The 19,451-nt window shown below is 45.3% G+C and overlaps 2 protein-coding genes across 2 annotated transcripts; both read left to right on the top strand.

Annotated features, from left to right (window-relative positions):
- The first annotated feature begins 8,614 nt into the window (after positions 1–8,614).
- Positions 8,615–13,074, top strand: dhdh.1 (dihydrodiol dehydrogenase, tandem duplicate 1). The gene is made up of 7 exons (XM_029721646.1): positions 8,615–8,890; positions 9,067–9,178; positions 9,290–9,453; positions 10,068–10,320; positions 11,619–11,743; positions 11,960–12,110; positions 12,655–13,074. The coding sequence occupies exons 1-7, from the start codon at positions 8,801–8,803 to the stop codon at positions 12,762–12,764; spliced, it is 1,005 nt and encodes a 334-aa protein (XP_029577506.1). The 5' UTR covers positions 8,615–8,800; the 3' UTR covers positions 12,765–13,074.
- Positions 13,075–13,862: 788 nt separating this feature from the next.
- On the top strand, positions 13,863–19,315 carry dhdh.2 (dihydrodiol dehydrogenase, tandem duplicate 2). The gene is made up of 7 exons (XM_029721644.1): positions 13,863–13,989; positions 14,509–14,620; positions 14,828–14,991; positions 15,171–15,423; positions 17,316–17,440; positions 17,579–17,729; positions 19,171–19,315. Exons 1-7 carry the CDS (start codon positions 13,900–13,902, stop codon positions 19,278–19,280), a joined length of 1,005 nt encoding a protein of 334 aa, XP_029577504.1. The 5' UTR covers positions 13,863–13,899; the 3' UTR covers positions 19,281–19,315.
- Positions 19,316–19,451: the final 136 nt, after the last annotated feature.

Genomic DNA, 19,451 nt, shown 5'->3' with positions numbered 1-19,451 from the left:
GATCTTTGTCCCTATGTGCAGTTGCAAACCGTAGTCTGGTTTTTTTATGGCGGTTTTGGAGCAGTGGCTTCTTCCTTGCTGAGCGGAATTTCAGGTTATGTTGATATAGGACTCGTTTTACTGTGGATATAGATACTTTTGTACCTGTTTCCTCCAGCATCTTCACATGGTCCTTTGCTGTTGTTCTGGGATTGATTTGCACTTTTTGCACCAAAGTACGTTCATCTCTAGGAGACAGAACGCATCTCCTTCCTGAGTGGAATGACGGCTGCATGGTCCCATGGTGTTTATACTTGTGTACTATTGTTTGTACAGATGAATGTGGTACCTTCAGGCATTTGGAAATTGCTCCCGAGGATGAACCAGACTTGTGGAGGTCTACCATTTCTTTTCTGAGGTCTTTGCTGATTTCTTTTGATTTTCCCATGATGTCAAGCAAAGAGGCACTGAGTTTGAAGGTAGGCCTTGAAATACATCTACAGGTACACCTCCAATTGACTCAAATGATGCCAATCGGCCTGTCAGAAGCTTCTAAAGCCATGACATAATTTTCTGGAATTTTCCAAGCTGTTTAAAGGTGTAACAGTGTAGGTTCCGTCCCTCTCTTCGCCCCAACCCGGGCTCGAACCAGGGACCCTTGCACACATCAACAACTGACACCCCACGAAGCATCGTTACCCATCGCGCCACAAAAGCCGCGGCCCTTGCGACGCAAGGGGAAACCCTACTTCAAGTCTCAGAGCGAGTGACGTCACCGATTGAAACGCTATTAGCGCGCACCACCGCTAACTAACTAGCCATTTCACATCGGTTACACTCACCCCCCCTTTGACCTCCTCCTTTTCCGCAGCAACCAATGATCCGGGTCACGGCACCAATGTAACAGTGTAGGTTCCGTCCCTCTCTTCGCCCCAACCCGGGCTCGAACCATGGACCCTTGCACACATCAACAACTGACACCCCACGAAGCATCGTTACCCATCGCGCCACAAAAGCCGCGGCCCTTGCGACGCAAGGGGAAACCCTACTTCAAGTCTCAGAGCGAGTGACGTCACCGATTGAAACGCTATTAGCGCGCACCACCGCTAACTAACTAGCCATTTCACATCGGTTACAAAGGCACAGTCAACATAGTGTATGTAAACTTCTGACCCACTGGAATTGTGATACAGTGAATTATAGGTGAAATACTCTGTCTGTAAACAATTGTTGGAAAAATGACTTGTGTCATGCACAAAGTAGATGTCCTAACCGACTTGTCAAAACTATAGTTTGTTAACAAGACATTTGTGGAATGGTTGAAAAACAAGTTTTAATGACTCCAATTTAAGTGTATGTAAACTTCCGACTTCAACTGTATCTCCTTACACAATCTGTACTCAGTCAGTCTGCAGATACTAGTGTCTCCACTGTACACTGGGATAGTAGTGACACAGCTGTTTTTATGGAAGGGCTCAAATTGTGTACTGTGTGTGTTTCAGTGTGTGTCTACCTTCAGTGTCATTATTACAACAGTTTCTCTGAGTAGGACAGGCTCCATTTAATGATACAGACAGATACTAGTTGCATCTGTGCTTTGTTAACATTTACTACAGGCTGGTACAAAACATGATAGATAATAAACCACAGTATCACATTTCCACGTCTCTGAGGGAGATGAGAAAAGAGAAGCACCTCTAACCTCAACTCAGGAAACCTCTAGCACCTATCACTACTGCGGAGTCCGGAATATTTATTCCTGTCTCCTGCTATGATGTGAGTGCTGTTATCAGCCTCTGCTGGTGGAAGGACATTCACATCACACCACATCAGGAGAGTGACACCTGACGCGACTCTTCCTGGCCTGCCGTGGATAATGTGCATTTGGGTGAAAACCATATAGGAGTGTCTGCACAGGCGAGTGGCCACAGATAGTAGCAGAGGAGGCTGGTGGGAGGAGCTATAGGAGGATGGGCTCATTGTAATGACTGAAATGGAATAAATGGAATGATATCAAACACATCAAACCTATGGAAACCACACGTTTTCCATGGCAGGCCAGGAAGAGTCGTGTCTATATATGTGGATGTCTTTCCACCAGCCGCAGCTGATAACAGCCCTCACATCATCTATCCCCCACCCACCCACCCTCTCTCTCTCTCAATTCAATGGGCTTTATTGGCATGGGAAACATATGTTTACATTGCCAAAGCAAGTGAAATAGAGAATAAACAAAAGTGAAATAACCAATCAAAAATGAACAGTTAACATTACAAAGTTTCAAAGGAAGATACACATTTCAAATGTCATATTATGGCTATGTACAGTGTTATAATGATGTGCAAATAGTTAAAGTACAAAAGGGAAAATAAATCAACACATATGGGTTGTATTTACAATGGTGTTTGTTCTTCATTGTTTGCCCTTTTCTTGTGGCAACATGTCACACATCTTGCTGCTGTGATGGCACACTGTGGTATTTTACCCAATAGATATGGGAGTTTATAAAAATTTTATTTGTTTTGGAATTCTATGTGAGCTGTGTAATCTGAAGTAAATATATGTCTCTAATATGGTCATACATTTGGCAGGAGGTTGGGAAGTGCAGCTCAGTTTCCACCTCATTTTGTGGGCAGTGTGCACATAGTGTAACGGCCGTCGAAAAGAGTAGACCAAGGCACAGCGTGGTGAGTGCTCATCATTAACGTTTAGAACACTTTCAACAAAACAAGAAAACGAACGACAGCTAAACAGTTCTGTCAGGAACATGAACTAAACAGAAAGTAACCACCCACAAAACCCAAAGGAAAACAGGCTGCCTAAGTATGGCTCCCAATCAGAGACAACGATATACAGCTGTCCCTGATTGAGAACCATACCCGGCCAAAACAAAGAAATACACAAAACATAGAAAAAAGGATAGAATGCCGTAGGCGCCTCTGGAGTGGGGACCCTCGCCGCCGACCCCGGACTGGGGACCCTCGCAGCAGGCCCCAGACAGGCGGGCGACTCTGGCAGCTCCGGACAGGCGGGCGACTCTGGCAGCTCCGGACAGGCGGGCGACTCTGGCAGCTCCGGACAGGCGTGCGACTCTGGCAGCTCCGGACAGGCGAGGGACTCTGGCAGCTCCGGACAGGCGGGTGACTCTGGCAGCTCCGGACAGGGAATGCGCACTGGAGGCCTGATGCGTGGGACTGGCTTTGGAGGTGCCAGGCTGGTAACACGCACCTCAGGGCTAGTGCGAGGAGCAGGAACAGGACGTACTGGACTGGGCAGGCGCACTGGAGGCCTGATGCATGGGACTGGCTTTGGAGGCGCCAGACTAGTAACACGCACCACAGGGCTAGTGCGAGGAGCAGGAACAGGACATACTGGGCTATGGAGGCGTACCAGAGATCTGGAGCTCAGGGCTGGCACACACCGTCCTGGCTGGATCAAATCAAATCAAATCGAATTTATTTATATAGCCCTTCGTACATCAGCTGAAATCTCAAAGTGCTGTACAGAAACCCAGCCTAAAACCCCAAACAGCAAGCAATGCATGTGAAAGAAGCACGGTGGCTGGGAAAAACTCCCTAGGAAAAACTCCTGAGAAAGGCCAAAAACCTAGGAAGAAACCTAGAGAGGAACCAGGCTATGAGGGGTGGCCAGTCCTCTTCTGGCTGTGCCGGGTGGATATTATAACAGAACATGGTCAAGATGTTAAAATGTTCGTAAATGACCAGCATGGTCAAATAATAATAATCATAGTATTTGTCGAGGGTGCAACAAGCACGTCCGGTGAACAGGTCAGGGTTCCGTAGCCGCAGGCAGAACAGTTGAAACTGGAGCAGCAGCATGGCCAGGTGGACTGGGGACAGCAAGGAGTCATCATGCCAGGTAGTCCTGAGGCATGGTCCTAGGGCTCAGGTCCTCCGAGAGAAAGAAAGAAAGAGAGAAAGAGAGAATTAGAGAGAGCATATTTACATTCACACAGGACACCGGATAAGACAAGAGAATACTCCAGATGTAACAGACTGACCCTAGCCCCCCGACACATAAACTACTGCAGCATAAATACTGGAGGCTGAGACAGGAGGGATCAGAAGACACTGTGGCCCCATCCGATGATACCCCCGGACAGGGCCAAACAGGCAGGATAGTCACTATATGGTCACTGGATGGTCACTATATGGTCACTGGATGGTCACTATAGCCCGGCACGGGCGGAGCGCTGGCACAGGGTGAACTGGGCTGTGCTGGGGAATGATGGCTGCCATGCGTAGAGCAGGCGCAGGGTAGGCTGGACCTAGGAGACGCACTGGTGGCCAGATGTGCTGCGCCGGCGCACTTCTCCCTGGCTGAGTGCCAACTCTAGCACGGCAACGCTGAGGAGCCGACCTTTCTCAATAGCAAGGCCATGCTCACTGAATCTGTGCATAGTCAAAGCTTTCCTTAATTTAGGGTCAGTCACAGTGGTCAGGTATACTGACACTGTGTGTACTCTCTGTTCAGGAGCAAAACGCATTCCAGTTTGCTCTGCTTTTTGGTAAATTCTTTCCAATGTGTCAAGTAATTATCTTTTAGTTTTCTCATGATTTGTTTGGGTCTAATTGTGTTGCTGTCCTGGGGCTCTGTGGGGTCTGTTTGTGTTTATGAACAGAGCCCCAGGATCAGCTTGCTTAGGGGACCCTTTTCGAGTTTAATTTCTCTTTAGGTGATGGCTTTGTTATGGAAGGTTTGGGAATCACTTCCTCTTAGGTGGTTGCAGAATTTAACGTCTCTTTTCTGGATTTTGATAATTAGCGGGTATAGGCCTAATTCTGCTCTGCATGCATTATTTGGTGTTTTACGTTGTACACAGAGGATATTTTTGGTGTTTGTCCCATTTTGTGAATTCTTGGTTGATGAGTGGACCACAGACCTCACAACCATGAAAGGCAATGGGTTCTATAACTGATTGGGGTGAGCATCCCTGTCTCACCCCACGGCCCTGTGGAAAGCAATGTGTGTTTTTTTCTTTTTTTCTTTTCTCCCCAATTTCAATCTTGTCTCATCGCTGTAACTCCCAAACGTGCTCGGGAATGGAAGGTCAAGTCATGCGTCCTCCGAAACAGGACCCGCTAAACAGCCCTTCTTAACACCCGCCCGCATAACCCGGAAGCCAGCCGCACCAATGTGTCTGAGGAAACACCGTTCACCTGACTCCCGGCCCGCCACAAGGAGTCGCTAGAGCACGATAAGCCAAGTAAAGCCCAAACCCGGACGTCGCTGGGCCAATTGTGCGCTGCCCTATGGGACTCCCGATCACGGCCGGTTGTGATACAGCCCGGGATCGAACCTAGGTCTGTAGTGACACCTCAAGCACTGCGATGCAGTGCCTTAGACTGCTGCACCACTCGGGAGGCCGAATGTGTGTGTTTCTTGCCAATTTTAACTGTATACTTGTTGTTTGTTTACATGGATTTTATAATGTTGTATATTTTTCCCCCAACACCGCTTAACATCAATTTCTATAGCAGACCCTCATGCCAAATTGAGTCAAAAGCTATTTTGAAATCAACAAAGCATGAGAACACTTTGCCTTTGATTTGTTTGTTTGTTTTTCTTTGTCAATTATGGTGTGCAGGGTGAATACATTGTCTCTCTCTCTCTGTCTTTCTCTCTCTCTCTATGGCTGGCTGTACTTTCTCTTTCCCTGCTGACTGAAGGGCTGCTAAGTGAGCTACGGTATAGTCTCATCCAATGGGTATGTGCTGCAGACACAGATATAATTCCCAAAGGGTTGGCAGAATGCAGAAGCTCAAAGACTGCCATTACATCCTTCTAGCTCGTCTCTTCTCGTCTCTTCCTCAGCTCTATCCTTCTGCTCTATCACACTTTTTTTAATGGAAAGAAAAAACTACAGCCCCCAAACGTCAGTACATCCTGTTCCATTGACAAAATGACTTATTGGTCCCCTGCACACTTTGCTCTCCCCCCCACATTCATCAAGCTCTCCTCCCATTCTCCCTCCACCTCAAACTCCCCTGCCCTTGGCACCTCCTCTCCTCACCAGCCCGGCGCTCGCCTCCCTCTCCTTGCCTGGCTGTCACCGCTCCTCCCTCTGCAGTGACCTTGAGTTACAGATGGAGAGATGGTGGCTCCTTTAGTACAGTGATACTAGTCCCCCCAAATTCACCCAGCTCAAGATATACAGTATATTTCACTTATGGGCAGCTGTGTCTAAGAGGAAATAGAAACCCTTTCAATCAAAACAGGATTATACAGTCTCTCCCTGCATGGACATTTTTATTTCCCATTAAGCTCAAGTCAGAGATGAAATGTTGTTTTGTAGGATGAAGTCTATAGTTGCACAGCTATTGCAGCTCCATAAGAAGGGTACTTCTACTGACAGCTGAAAGCTAAGATGAAGTGATGTGACGGAGTGCAAAGACAAAAGTGTCTTTTGTGATCAGCCACCTTCACACAACAACAACATGGCTCCTGCCATGGAAACCAACCACGGTGACATCTCTGATAGCCACCCAGCCCCCAACACTCCCCCAGCCTTGTCAGTGACAAAGCCAGGGACACAGTCAGACAGAGATGATGCATGAAATTTTAATCAAATAAGCACTCAGTGAGAAGTGATAGGAATGGAAGGCAATCGTCCTGGCTGCTGTGAATTAATGAAGCCCCCGCCTGGCTTCCTGCATGCCAACGTCCTGACTCGGCTCATCTCATCAGCAGTCTCTGTTCCTGGAGCCAACTCCATCTTTACTGTATGACGTCTCGTCTTCCAATCTCAAGCACAATCCCCACAGGGCCCCTGGTCCCACCCCACACCATGCCAACCCTCCTGTCCTTCAGCCCATCTCTGTCAGATCTGTGAGCCTGCCTGATTAGTTTTCAGTTCAGAGGCAGGCATGCCCTCTTCTTGACCTTTAGAGCCATGCTGGAAACAGAGAAAGATGTCTTGACGAGTCTCAGCAAAGAAAGTTTGACTTTTCATTCCCTCTTATGGCTGGCAGTGTCACAGCTTGGAGGGAGAAAGTTGGGTCCCAGTACCTGGCTTCTTCTCTGCACCAGCCCTGTCCAGAACTTCCATAGCAGACCACCTGAGGCTCTTGGCTATTTCTCTTGCCCCATCATCTGCCACTGCCACAGTGCCACCAGGCCCAATCCTCCCCTCCATACATCCAACACCCAGCTGGACCAGGCCTCTCAGGTATGGCCCTGACTAACACTCACTCCTCCTGCTTCTCTCCCTCTCTCTCTTTCTCTCCCTACCCCCCAGGCAGTAACATCACTATGTGCCCCTTTCCTGCTGCACACAAAATTTACACAAAAGTGTAACATTTCACCCAAGGCGGAGATGGGCATTCCCATGGCAACCAGGTCCTGTGGTATATGCAGGGAGATTAGGCCAAGCCTGACGCCATTTGCATACAAATTGCCCAGCTGGTACCTTGTCGTTATGACAACGGCACACAGTTCCCAGAATGCCTTTGGAAGTGAGACACAAAGGCAAAGCAGCCGACCAGCAGTGTCAGTCATTGATAAAAATGTATTTTTTTTCACAATGAGAATTGTTTTCTGGACAATGTTCTCATTTGAATCCAATCTCTAGGTATCTGTTTGAAATTGAATTAAGATAGAGGAAGAAAGTACACTGTGTAATAAATATGTGGAAAAAATATATAGATATACATTTATTTTTTGGCTTATTGGGACATATTATTATCATATTATCATATAAAAAGTGATAATAGTCATAAATACATCAGCCTGAAATACAATAATTGTATAAGTTGCACAACAATTAGAAAACAAAATACATGTATGTTTCTCTCTAATCAGATGCTATGGCCATTTCCAAAAATGTCAACAATTGTTTTTTCGGGTTGACACTTGTTTGATACCTGATGATGCTTTTATAATGTAACACACAACAGTAATCCATTTGAAATTCTCAGAGCTTTGCAGGATCCCTGAACTACACTTATAACATGTTGCCATCTAGTGGTCCGTTCTGGTAATGAATCTGTCATAACTGTTTAATGTTTAGCCCAAGGGCAACTGAGCTCTCTCATTTCCATAGTCATCCTAGCTCAGTGTATTGACCAGCAGCTAAACAGCTGTGCTTGGCTGTACTGTGTGTTCCTATGGGAGCTTGTGAACACTGCGTAGCCTACTTGTTCACCCCAGTGGTCCCTGTGGGGCTCCAGTTTAACCATTGGCCTGTGTGCTGCTGTCAAGCCCTTGCAGGCTAATCAATGCCTAATCACAGCCCCCTACCTCCTTCCTAATAGTTCCAGCTTCCCCGGGTTGACCTGCAGCGTTCTGGGACAGTGATTATGTGAGGGCAAAGGGAGTATGTCTCTACACATTAAACCGTCCAGTTTCCCATAATGCTAATGTTGCTGGAGAATTCCATTGAACTGTTCTGTTACAGATTGTCAGAGACAACCGGTATAAACCGCTTTGGCCTGGTTGTAAGAAACTTGTATCAGCAGCATTACATGACTGTATTAACCGGTGGTGGTGCTCCGAGAGTTGTGTGTGTGTGTGCGCTCGTATGTGTGTGTGCGTGTGTGTATGCTTACGCATATGTAGGAGTGTGTGTGTGATACACCCGCCTCTCGAGGGGCAGCAGAGTGGAGAGCTGGCATTTCCAGCCTCTCCAGCATATAAATGCAGCAGCAGATCTCCAGGGTGAAGCTACCCGCTCTATGGACACGCTGTGGAGCTCCACTACATCTGACCACCCAGCACTCCACAAGGTCACAACCGCTCTCCCCAGCTCTGACCCAAGGCCCAGGCACAGCCCCTCTTACCTGCCAACTACCATCTGTTCAGCATGGCGACCCGGTGGGGACTCTGCGGTGCAGGGAAGATCAGCCACGATTTCAGTGTGGCCATGAAAACCCTCCCTCCTGGAGACCACCAGGTACTCCACTCCACTCCACCCAAACAAACACATTCTATTTTTATTCACATGCTGGATGTCTCTCTTCCTCCTGCCTCTCTCTCTCTCTCTCTCTCTCTCTCTCTCTCTCTCCCCGTCGGCACTGACAGCTTGCCTAGAAGTGATGAATGACTGTGTGTTTTCCCCTCTCGTTCCAGATAGTGGCGGTGGCTGCGAGGAGTCTGGAGCGTGCCCGGGAGTTTGCCAAGAAGCACAGCATCCCCAAGGCCTATGGGAGCTATGAAGAGCTGGCCAGCGACCCAGAGATTGGTGGGTTAACAGCCTCGGAGGGCCTGTCTGTGCAGCCACAGATAATGGCTTGATGACGTAACTGTTTGAAAATCAGCCTCCAGTCTGTGTACTGTGTGACTGTCCCTGCAGACATGGTGTACCTGGGCGTGCTGCACACGGAGCACTGGCGCCTGGGCCTGCTGGTACTCCAGGCAGGGAAGAACATGCTGTGTGAGAAGCCCTTCGCCATGAACTCCAGGGAGGTGGGGGACCTCATTGCTGCCTCCAAGAAGTCCAACGTCTTTCTCATGGAGGTGTGGGAAAGGCTCAATGAGAGTTGGGGTTTCCATAAACGTGTATCTGTCTGTTAACATGATTTATTGCTTGATTCTCACCGTTTGTACTGTTGTCACATTGTTGTAGCAAATATCAGACCTGGGTTCAAATACTATTTCAAATATCTAAATTACTTTCACATACTGTACATGCAAAGTAGGTATTCAGATATCTTTTATTTGAAAAGACCAGTAGCTATGTATTTGGAAATACACTTGGAAAGTATTTGAAAATACTCAAATACACTCCCATACATTTAACCCAGGTATTTGAATATATTATTTGAAAAATGTATTTGAAAATACTATCAAATACAATTTGGTAGACTATTTGGTGTTTACAAATAACCACTGAAATATTCAAATAAAAGTACTTGTTTGGGCTGCGTATTTGAAAATACTCAAATATACAGAAAAAAGTATTTTAATTATCAGATCCTCAAATACACATGTATTTGAACCAAGGTCTGTCAAATATATGGCTGTATTTTGTTGATCATATGAGGGCTGTTGTAGAAATGACCAAGTTGAGGTATAGAAAGGAACTGTCTGTCCACACTGTGAGGTGATGGTCTCTCTCTGTCCTCTCCCAGGCCATCTGGTCCCGTTGTTTCCCACTGCACAGGGAGGTTCGCAGGCTGCTGGCTGAGGACGCCATCGGCGACATAAAGCTGGTGAAGGCCTCTTTTGGCTCCCCTCAGCTTCACATCCCCCGCTCGGTGGAGAAGGAGCTGGGAGGAGGCGCTCTGCTGGACATTGGGGTCTACACCTTGCAGTTTGTGTTGATGGTGTTCAACGGGGAGAGGCCAGAGTCCATCCATGCCACTGGAGTTCTTCTCAACTCAGGTATTAATCTTGGCACCTACTGTACATGTAGTACCAAATATCCTGTGCGTGCTGGCCAGCTAACAATCTATCACAAGATACTACTCACTGGTCATGTAAGCATGTCCCCATTCTCATCGACGGGGCTGTAGTGGAGCAGGTTGAGAGCTTCAAAATCCTTGGTGTCCACATCAACAACAAATTACAATGGTCCAAACACACCAAGACAGTCGTGAAGAGGGCACGACAAAGCCTATTCCCCCTCAGGAAACTAGAAAGATTTGGCATGGGTCCTGAGATCCTCAAAAGGTTCTACAGCTGCAACATTGAGAGCATCCTGACCGGTTGCATCACTGCCTGGTACGGCAATTGCTCGGCCTCCGACCGCAAGGCACTTCAGAGGGTAGTGCGTACGGCCCAGTACATCACTGGGGCAAAGCTGCCTGCCATCCAGGACCTCTACACCAGGCGGTGTCAGAGGAAGGCCCTGAAAATTGTCAAAGACCCCAGCCACCCCAGTCATAGAGTGTTCTCTCTACTACCGCATGGCAAGCGGTACCGGAGTGCCAAATCTAGGACAAAAAGGCTTCTCAACAGTTTTTACCCCCAAGCCATAAGACTCCTGAACAGGTAACCAAATGGTTACCTGGACTATTTGCATTGTGTGCCCTCCCCTTGCCCCCCCCTGCTACTCTCTGTTTATCTTATATGCATAGTCACTTTAACTATACATTCATGTACATACTACCTCAATTGGCCTGACCAACCAGTGCTCCCGCACATTGGCTAACCGGGCTATCTGCATTGTGTCCCGCCACCTGCCACCCACCACCGGCCAACCCCTCTTTAAGCTACTGCTACTCTCTGTTCATCATATATGCATAGTCACTTTAACCATACCTACATGTACATACTACCTCAATCAGCCTGACTAACCGGTGTCTGTATATAGCCTTGCTACTCTTATTTTCAAATGTCTTTTTACTGTTGTTTTATTTCTTTACTTACCTACACACACACACACACACACACACCTTTTTTCCGCACTATTGGTTATAGCCAGTAAGTAAGAATTTCACTGTAAGGTCTACACCTGTTGTATTCGGCGCACGTGACAAATAAACTTTGATTTGATTTGAAGCCAAGTACCGGTCAAGTAAACCAAAGCGGGTGGGACGGGGACAATGAGTTTGGAATTGGGCACAACCCAAGGATCAGATTAGCATTGGGGTCAGTATTAACTAGGCCTACGACAATAATTCATTACTTATTGAAGTGTAAAGGGTTAACTTTCTGTTTGACTTGTTGATGGTTGATAGGAGTGGATGAGTCCATGGTGGTGGTGATGACGTTTCCCAGGAACAGGCTGGCTTTCTGTTTCTTCTCCATCGCTGTTTCACTGCCTAACGACGCCACCATCAGCGGAACAAAGGGCACCATCAGGGTATGTTGCTACAAGAATCAACCTTTTAAACTGCCCAGTCTGTTTTATCTTCATTTAGGGGAAATGTAATATAGTGATGAAAGAGCCAACAAATGCTAAACAATGTCTGATCTACAGTATGTCCCTAATTGAGATTTCATTGAGATGTATTATTTATTCATTCATATGCTGATAAGTATACACATAAAACATAATGTCTGTTTCCTGTCCTCTCAGGTTCTAGGTCCCATGCATTGTCCCACCACACTGGAGGTGAATGGGAAGACGACACAGTACCCCCTGCCTGAGCCCTCCTTACCTCTGAACTTCACTAACAGCACTGGGCTGCGCTACGAGGCTGAGGAAGTCAGGCAGTGCCTGCTCAAAGGTATGGTGGCTCGCAAGGTCTTACCAGAGAAAAACACAATTTCTCTGTTCTAAGACGAGTGTTTGTTTGAACAGATATACAACAACAATCCAATTGCAATGCTGTTGGTAGATCCTAGAAAATCAACATTAAAAACAGTAAAATGAACAATAACATTGTTGTTATACATGCTGCTTCCAACCTGAACCTATGCTTACAATACAGTCAGTCAATTTCTGCTTACAATACAGTCAGTCAATTTCTGCTTACAATACAGTCAGTCAATTTCTGTTTACAATACAGTCAGTCAATTTCTGCTTACAATACAGTCAGTCAATTTCTGTTTACAATACAGTCAGTCAATTTCTGCTTACAATACAGTCAGTCAATTTCTGCTTACAATACAGTCAGTCAATTTCTGCTTACAATACAGTCAGTCAATTTCTGCTTACAATACAGTCAGTCAATTTCTGCTTACAATACAGTCAGTCAATTTCTGCTTACAATACAGTCAGTCAATTTCTGCTTACAATACAGTCAGTCAATTTCTCCTTCTCTTCCGCAGGACTGAAGGAGAGCCCCAGAATGCCCCTGTCTGAGTCGGCCCTGCTCACTGAGGTTATGGATGAGTGCAGGAAACAAGTGGGAGTGGTCTTCAACCAGGACAGCCAATAACCACCCCTCACTCGCCACTCGACCATGGTCCATCTGACCTGTGCCACAGGGCCTGGACATGGACAGAGCTGTTTGAGGCAGGAGGGAGGGATCAAGCCCTGAGTGTATATGATCCCCTCATGACTTAGCCCTATACAGCTTGCACCTGATGTGAGACAAATTTGAACACGATGACAATAAAGACAAGGAAGCCTGAGTTGATTAGTAGGCTACTGTGAGCTGCTAAGACTGACAGGTTAAATTAAGAGTACCAAAGTCTGTCACAGTGAAGTGTATGATTGACGGGTTCAATAAAGGACACTCATTGTCATGGTGAGGTTTATTTCATGACATTTTACATTTACATTTTAGTAATTTAGCAGACGCTCTTATCCAGAGCGACTTACAGTAGTGAATGCATACATTTCATTAAAAAAAAAATTCTGTGCTGGCCCCCTGTGGGAATTGAACCCTCAACCCTGGCATTGCAAACACCATGTGTTGCAAACACCATGCTCTACCAACTGAGCTACAGGGAACTAGGTGAGGTCATGAGGTGACAAGATCATCTTAAGAGGGTGATCATCAGTCAGAATAGATTCAAAATTGGAGAAAAAACTAGTTGTCATAGACACATTGTCGGACCCCCATATTGAAAACTATTGTCTGAGTAAACAATGACTTTGCTACCCAAGGTCATGGGTGGAAAAAAGGCCTGATGAGTCAGCAAGTTTAGATATGGCACATTTCACAACATAGGCTACCTTGGCCAGCTTTTAGGTTTCAGTACACCAAGCAGCACATGGGGAAATAATGTAATTTAAAAGTAATTAAAATATTTTATATTAAAGATTTGAAGTGTTGTAGGCCTAATGCAAAATTTGAACATCATTTATTCATTAGACACAATAGAAATCAGCACCAAACCTCGGTCTGTTATGGGTGTAAAATGGCACGTTGATGCCATCTGTTGGTAAATGTACGTTACTGCAACACCAGTGTTTTATAACGTGTGTGCTTGATATACCCGGATGTTTTTGTAATATTCCGAACACGACTGGTTGGTTACTCGCGTCAATGACGCTGTCTCGTCATTTCATCAAAACAGAGTCTGTCTCCACCTGCTGGCTAATAGTTACATGTTTTCTACGCCAATATGGCAACCAGGTGGGGAATCTGTAGCGCCGGGAAAATCAGCCATGATTTTACAGTGGCACTGAAAACCCTCCCTCCCGGAGACCATCAGGTACTTGTACCCGTTTACAGTAGACAGTGACACCCACCACCACATACTTTATTGTGGTCGTGTTCAAGCCTCAGTTTGCTATCGTCGGCGTGGAGTTTCAAATGGACGTGAATGATCTGAACTGTTGTATGCGTTGTTTGTTGGCAACCTTGCACTTTACGAAGTTTTTTGGAACAGATTCCTGTTGGAACGTTCCACAAATTATACCCACCCGTTTTATGATCAGGAATCAGAAGGTTGCACTGCACCCATGTAGTTAACTTTAAGTAGATTGTAACAGTTACAATGTGGCCCATTGTAATGAATCTTTCGAGTTGCTGACATTACATTATCGTTTACTTCCACACGGTATACTCTGCGCAGATGAATGATTTACCGTAAAACTCGAACTAAATGAGCATAGCGAAATGTAATATAGAAATGTGAAAGTGGCTTATTTAAAAGTGACACAGGCTACAAAAATGTTGCAAATGTAAAGTGATGAATGAATGAAAAAGCCCACCTTTTGGTCTTCCCTAGATTGTTGCTGTGGCAGCTCGGAAACTACAGGACGCTCAGGAGTTTGCAAAGAAGCACAGCATCCCTCAAGCCTATGGCAGCTATGAGGAACTGGCCAGAGATCCAGAGATTGGTCAGTGTCTTGTCGCAAACATAATCTAGCCGTCACCTCAGGTGCTTCATGCCCCTCTCGGCGTGTGTAATATGCGTCAGAACAGTGTTTATTAGTACATTTTATTATGTCATTTTTCTAAACGGCCTCACGTCAGTAATAAAGTGTATTCCTCTTCTAATTCTTTAAAATATATCCTGTCTCCTCATTGTCACTGTGTGTGGGTAGAGGTGGTATATGTGGGCACCATCCACCCATACCACCTGCCAGTTGGCATGCTCTTCATGAAGGCCCAGAAGAATGTGCTGTGTGAGAAGCCTATGGCCATGAACCTCAGAGAGGTGCAAGAGCTGGTGGCCTCTGCTAAGATGAACCAAGTCTTTCTCATGGAGGTAATATAGACTGTTACACCTGTGTCATTATGACCACGTCACATACCCAGCCAGTGTTTCAACAGCACGCAGGTGAAGGCAGCCCCGTGTGAGTGTGTGTTAAAAATAATACTTTATTCATCTTTGTTCATGTATATGTGTTTAACCATAGTGCTCTCCCTCCTGCCTTGATGCTCCAGGCAGTGTGGACCCGCTTCTTCCCAGCCTCTCTGGAGATTCAGCGCCTGCTGTCTCGGGGGGAGGTGGGTGAGGTGAAGATGGTAAAGGCAGACTTCGGGGTGCCCCTCATGCACGTGCCCAGAGCGGTGGAGAAGGAGCTGGGAGGAGGGGCGCTGCTGGACATCGGCATCTACTGCCTGCAGTTTATATGCATGGTGTACAATGGAGAGAAGCCTGAGTTCATCCAAGCCACCGGTGTCTGTCTGGACACAGGTAGCGAGACAGCGATGGGACATTTAGTTGTAGATATTGGGGGTACTAGTGGTGTACCTATTGGGGATAGCCTACTAGTCCTTTAGCTATTGGGGATATATATTACTAGTCCTTTACCTATTGGGGACATATTACTAGTCCTTTAGCTATTGGGGATATATATTACTAGTCCTTTACCTATTGGGGACATATTACTAGTCCTTTACCTATTGGGTATATATTACTAGTCCTTTACCTATTGGGGATATATTACTAGTTCTTTACCTATTGGGGATATATTACTAGTCCTTTACATATTGGGGATATATTACTAGTCCTTTACCTATTGGGGATATATTACTAGTCCTTTACCTATTGGGGATATATTACTAGTCCTTTACCTATTGGGGATATATTACTAGTCCTTTAGCTATTGGGGATATATTACTAGTCCTTTACCTATTGGGGATATATTACTAGTCCTTTACCTGTTGGGGATATATTACTAGTCCTTTACCTATTGGGGATATATTACTAGTCCTTTACCTATTGGGGATATATTACTAGTCCTTTACCTATTGGGGATATATTACTAGTCCTTTAGCTATTGGGGATATATTACTAGTCCTTTACCTATTGGGGATATATTACTAGTCCTTTACCTATTGGGGATATATTACTAGTCCTTTACCTATTGGGGATATATTACTAGTTCTTTACCTATTGGGGATATATTACTAGTCCTTTACCTATTGGGGATATATTACTAGTTCTTTACCTATTGGGGATATATTACTAGTCCTTTACCTATTGGGGATATATTACTAGTCCTTTACCTATTGGGGATATATTACTAGTTCTTTACCTATTGGGGATATATTACTAGTCCTTTACCTATTGGGTATATATTACTAGTCCTTTACCTATTGGGGATATATTACTAGTCCTTTACCTATTGGGGATATATTACTAGTCCTTTACCTATTGGGGATATATTACTAGTCCTTTAGCTATTGGGGATATATTACTAGTCCTTTACATATTGGGGATATATTGCTAGTCCTTTAGCTATTGGGGATATATTACTAGTCCTTTACATATTGGGGATATATTACTAGTCCTTTACCTATTGGGGATATATTACTAGTCCTTTACCTATTGGGCAGCTAGCAATTGTAGAGAACACTAAGGTCATATTTTTATATTCTCCACTTTTTTAGATTTTAACCCTTGTGTCAACTCCCTGCTTCTGATATATATTCCTGTGGTATCAGTGTTAGTCTTCTCCCTGTTGTTTTTAAACATAAAAAATGTACCTTTTATTTACCTAGGCAAGTCAGTTAAAAGGAAATTCTTATTTACAATGATGGCCTACACTCTGTTGTTTGTTCTGTTGCACTCTTTGAGTTCACTCAGAGGTCATTCCATTGCCACTGAGGTTTAAATTACAACAGTCTTCTTTACAACCGTTTAGCTTGAGGTTTACAATGGTTAGCTTGTAAAAGTTGTGCAACAGCTGTTTTAGTATTACCTACTGAATCTGTAAATTCTGTCATTTTTAACCAGGGAGAGGGCGTATGCCAGTCTTTCTTTCTAGTTTTTCTTAGAGGTGAGAGTGAAGCCTAATCTATCACTTTTACTGTAGGAAAATATTTCTTAGTGCTATTCAGGTAGTCCAAAAGTGGAATGTTAATGACTCCCTGCAACGACAGTGCTACTAAGCAAGTTCATGTTCCATACAATGCAGTGCTGTAGACCAGTGTTCACTCTAGTTGGAATGGACGATATGGTCTGTGGAAATGACATGATGGAAGGACTACTGAAATGTTAGAGGGAGGGAAAGTGTGTCAGTATGTGTTGAACATGTTAGCAGGTGTATTTCTTTATCAGCCATGTCATTGTGTTTGTGCTAGGTGTGGATGAAGGCATGGTGGTCACCCTGAAGTTCTCCAGGAACAGAATGGCAGTGTTCACCTGCTCTGTTGCCGTGGAGCTTCCCAACGACACTGTTATCGTTGGCACCAAGGGAACCATCAGGGTAGGTTCTACAAGGGGCCACACTCCTCCAAAAACACGTTTGATACGTTGAATCAATATCGCATCATAGCTAATTCAAACCAGTCTAATTATACAGTATGTATTCTAGTGGTGGTGTACACTGTGTTAATTCACCTAGGTTCCTGAGCACATGTGGTGTCCTACCTCCCTGGTGGTGAATGGGAAGGAGATTCAATACCCTCTGCCTGAGCCCTACCTGCCCCTCAACTTCATCAACAGCACTGGGATGCGCTATGAGGCAGAGGAGGTGCGCCAGTGCCTGCTCAAAGGTACACTGATGAGACCATAGATATAACATTGTTTTTTCTTTATCAACTATTCCCCATGTATGTGTGCGACATGGATTGCCTTTCAACTAGCTCCCCGCCTCCCTAAATGTCGAAGCAGTTACAGACCCATGTCTTGTTTACTCAGTATGAATTCACAAGATGGCAGCAAACCATCTGAAATGCCCTCAATATGTCTCTGACGTTCAGCTAGCTCAAGACTTCTGTAATGTTTCCTGAGACTACTCCACAGACAAACCACTGGCAAATTCAACAATGGGCCTTTTCATGAAATAATTATACAAATATATATTTGTGTGGAGAAACAATATTTGTGAGATGATTTTGTTACTACCCCAATAGATCCAGAGATAATCTCTCTTGTACTCCACACTGCCCTTTCCCACCTGGACAAAATAAACACTTATGTGAGAATGCTGTTCAATGACTACAGTTCAGAGTTCAACACTATAGTGCCATACAAGTTCATCACTAAGCTAAGGAGCTAAGGGACTATACACCTCCCTCTGCAACTGGATCCGGGACTTCCTGACCCCAGGTGGTGAGGGTAGGCATCCTGTATTCCCTGTTTACCCACGACAACGTGGCCGCGCACAACTCCAACACCATCATTAAGTTTGCCGTCGACCTGATCGCCGACGACGATGAGCAGTGTGGTGCCAGGACAACCTTTCCCTCAACGTGGGAAAGACAAAGGAGCTTATCTTGGACTACAGGAAATGGGGGGGTCGAACACGCCCCCATTCACATCAATGGAGCGGGATGAGAGCTTCAAGTTCCCCGTTGTCCAAATCACCAAGGACCTATTATGGTCCAAACACACCACGGCAGTGCCTCTTCCCCCTCAGAAGGCTGAAAAGATTTGGCATGGGCCCTCAGATCCTGACTAGCTGCATCACGGCTTGGTATGGCAACTGCTCAGCATCCGACCGCAAAGTACTATAGAGGGTACTGCACATTTGAGTGGCCCTTTGTTCCCAGCACAAGGTGCACTTATAAAGGTCATGCTGTTTAATCAGCTTCTTGATAATCCATCCGACAGGCGTGGCCTATCTTGGCGAAGGAGAAATGCTCACTAGCAGGGATGTAAACAAATTTGTGCACACAATGAGATGTAAGCTTTTTGTGCATGTAGTCTTATTTCAGCTCATAAAACCAACACTTTATATGTTGAGTTCATATTTTTGTTCAGTAGATTTTCATTTAGCAAATCTTTTACTTCAACTCTGCATTGTTTGGAATGGGCTCGATAAAGTCTACACCGGTTATAGTCAGCGCATGTGACCAAAAACATTTTATTTGATGTGTTCCTCAGTAAACAGGTGTGTCTTCTGATGTAAGCTCTGCCTAATGGCTCCTGGCAATGTGTTAGAATTAGTCTGTCAGACAATGCAATCTCTGGTGATTCTCTTGTGTCCTGTAGGCCTGAAGGAGAGCCCCAGGATGTCCCAGGCAGACTCGCTGCTCCTGGCTGAGGTGATGGATGAGGCACGCAGGCAGGTGGGGGTGGTTTACAGCCAGGACTGCCAGTAACCAAGACCTTTGTTCATTAAAATGATCCACTTAAATTGTCTTTGTCATCAAAACACTTCATGATATTAGGGAAAGTCAATTGAGTCCTTGAAATAATAAGACCACATTAAGAAAATGAACTGAGGCACATTTGTAGTGTACATTCTATGTAGTGTTAAGTTTGTCAGTGGT

This window comes from Salmo trutta, chromosome 29 (genome assembly GCF_901001165.1).
Source record: "Salmo trutta chromosome 29, fSalTru1.1, whole genome shotgun sequence".
Classification (NCBI taxonomy): Eukaryota; Metazoa; Chordata; class Actinopteri; order Salmoniformes; family Salmonidae; genus Salmo; species Salmo trutta.
This window is presented reverse-complemented; position numbering and strand designations above follow the sequence as displayed.

Bases quoted from the DNA above. Each gene is read 5' to 3' on its own strand.
- dhdh.1 (XM_029721646.1), top strand. From the start codon at position 8,801: ATGGCGACCCGGTGGGGACTCTGCGGTGCAGGGAAGATCAGCCACGAT. The intron at 8,891-9,066 runs GTACTCCACTCC...CTCTCGTTCCAG, and splicing joins TCCCTCCTGGAGACCACCAG to ATAGTGGCGGTGGCTGCGAG. The intron at 11,744-11,959 runs GTATGTTGCTAC...CTGTCCTCTCAG, and splicing joins GAACAAAGGGCACCATCAGG to GTTCTAGGTCCCATGCATTG.
- dhdh.2 (XM_029721644.1), top strand. From the start codon at position 13,900: ATGGCAACCAGGTGGGGAATCTGTAGCGCCGGGAAAATCAGCCATGAT. The intron at 13,990-14,508 runs GTACTTGTACCC...GGTCTTCCCTAG, and splicing joins TCCCTCCCGGAGACCATCAG to ATTGTTGCTGTGGCAGCTCG. The intron at 17,730-19,170 runs GTACACTGATGA...TGTGTCCTGTAG, and splicing joins GCGCCAGTGCCTGCTCAAAG to GCCTGAAGGAGAGCCCCAGG.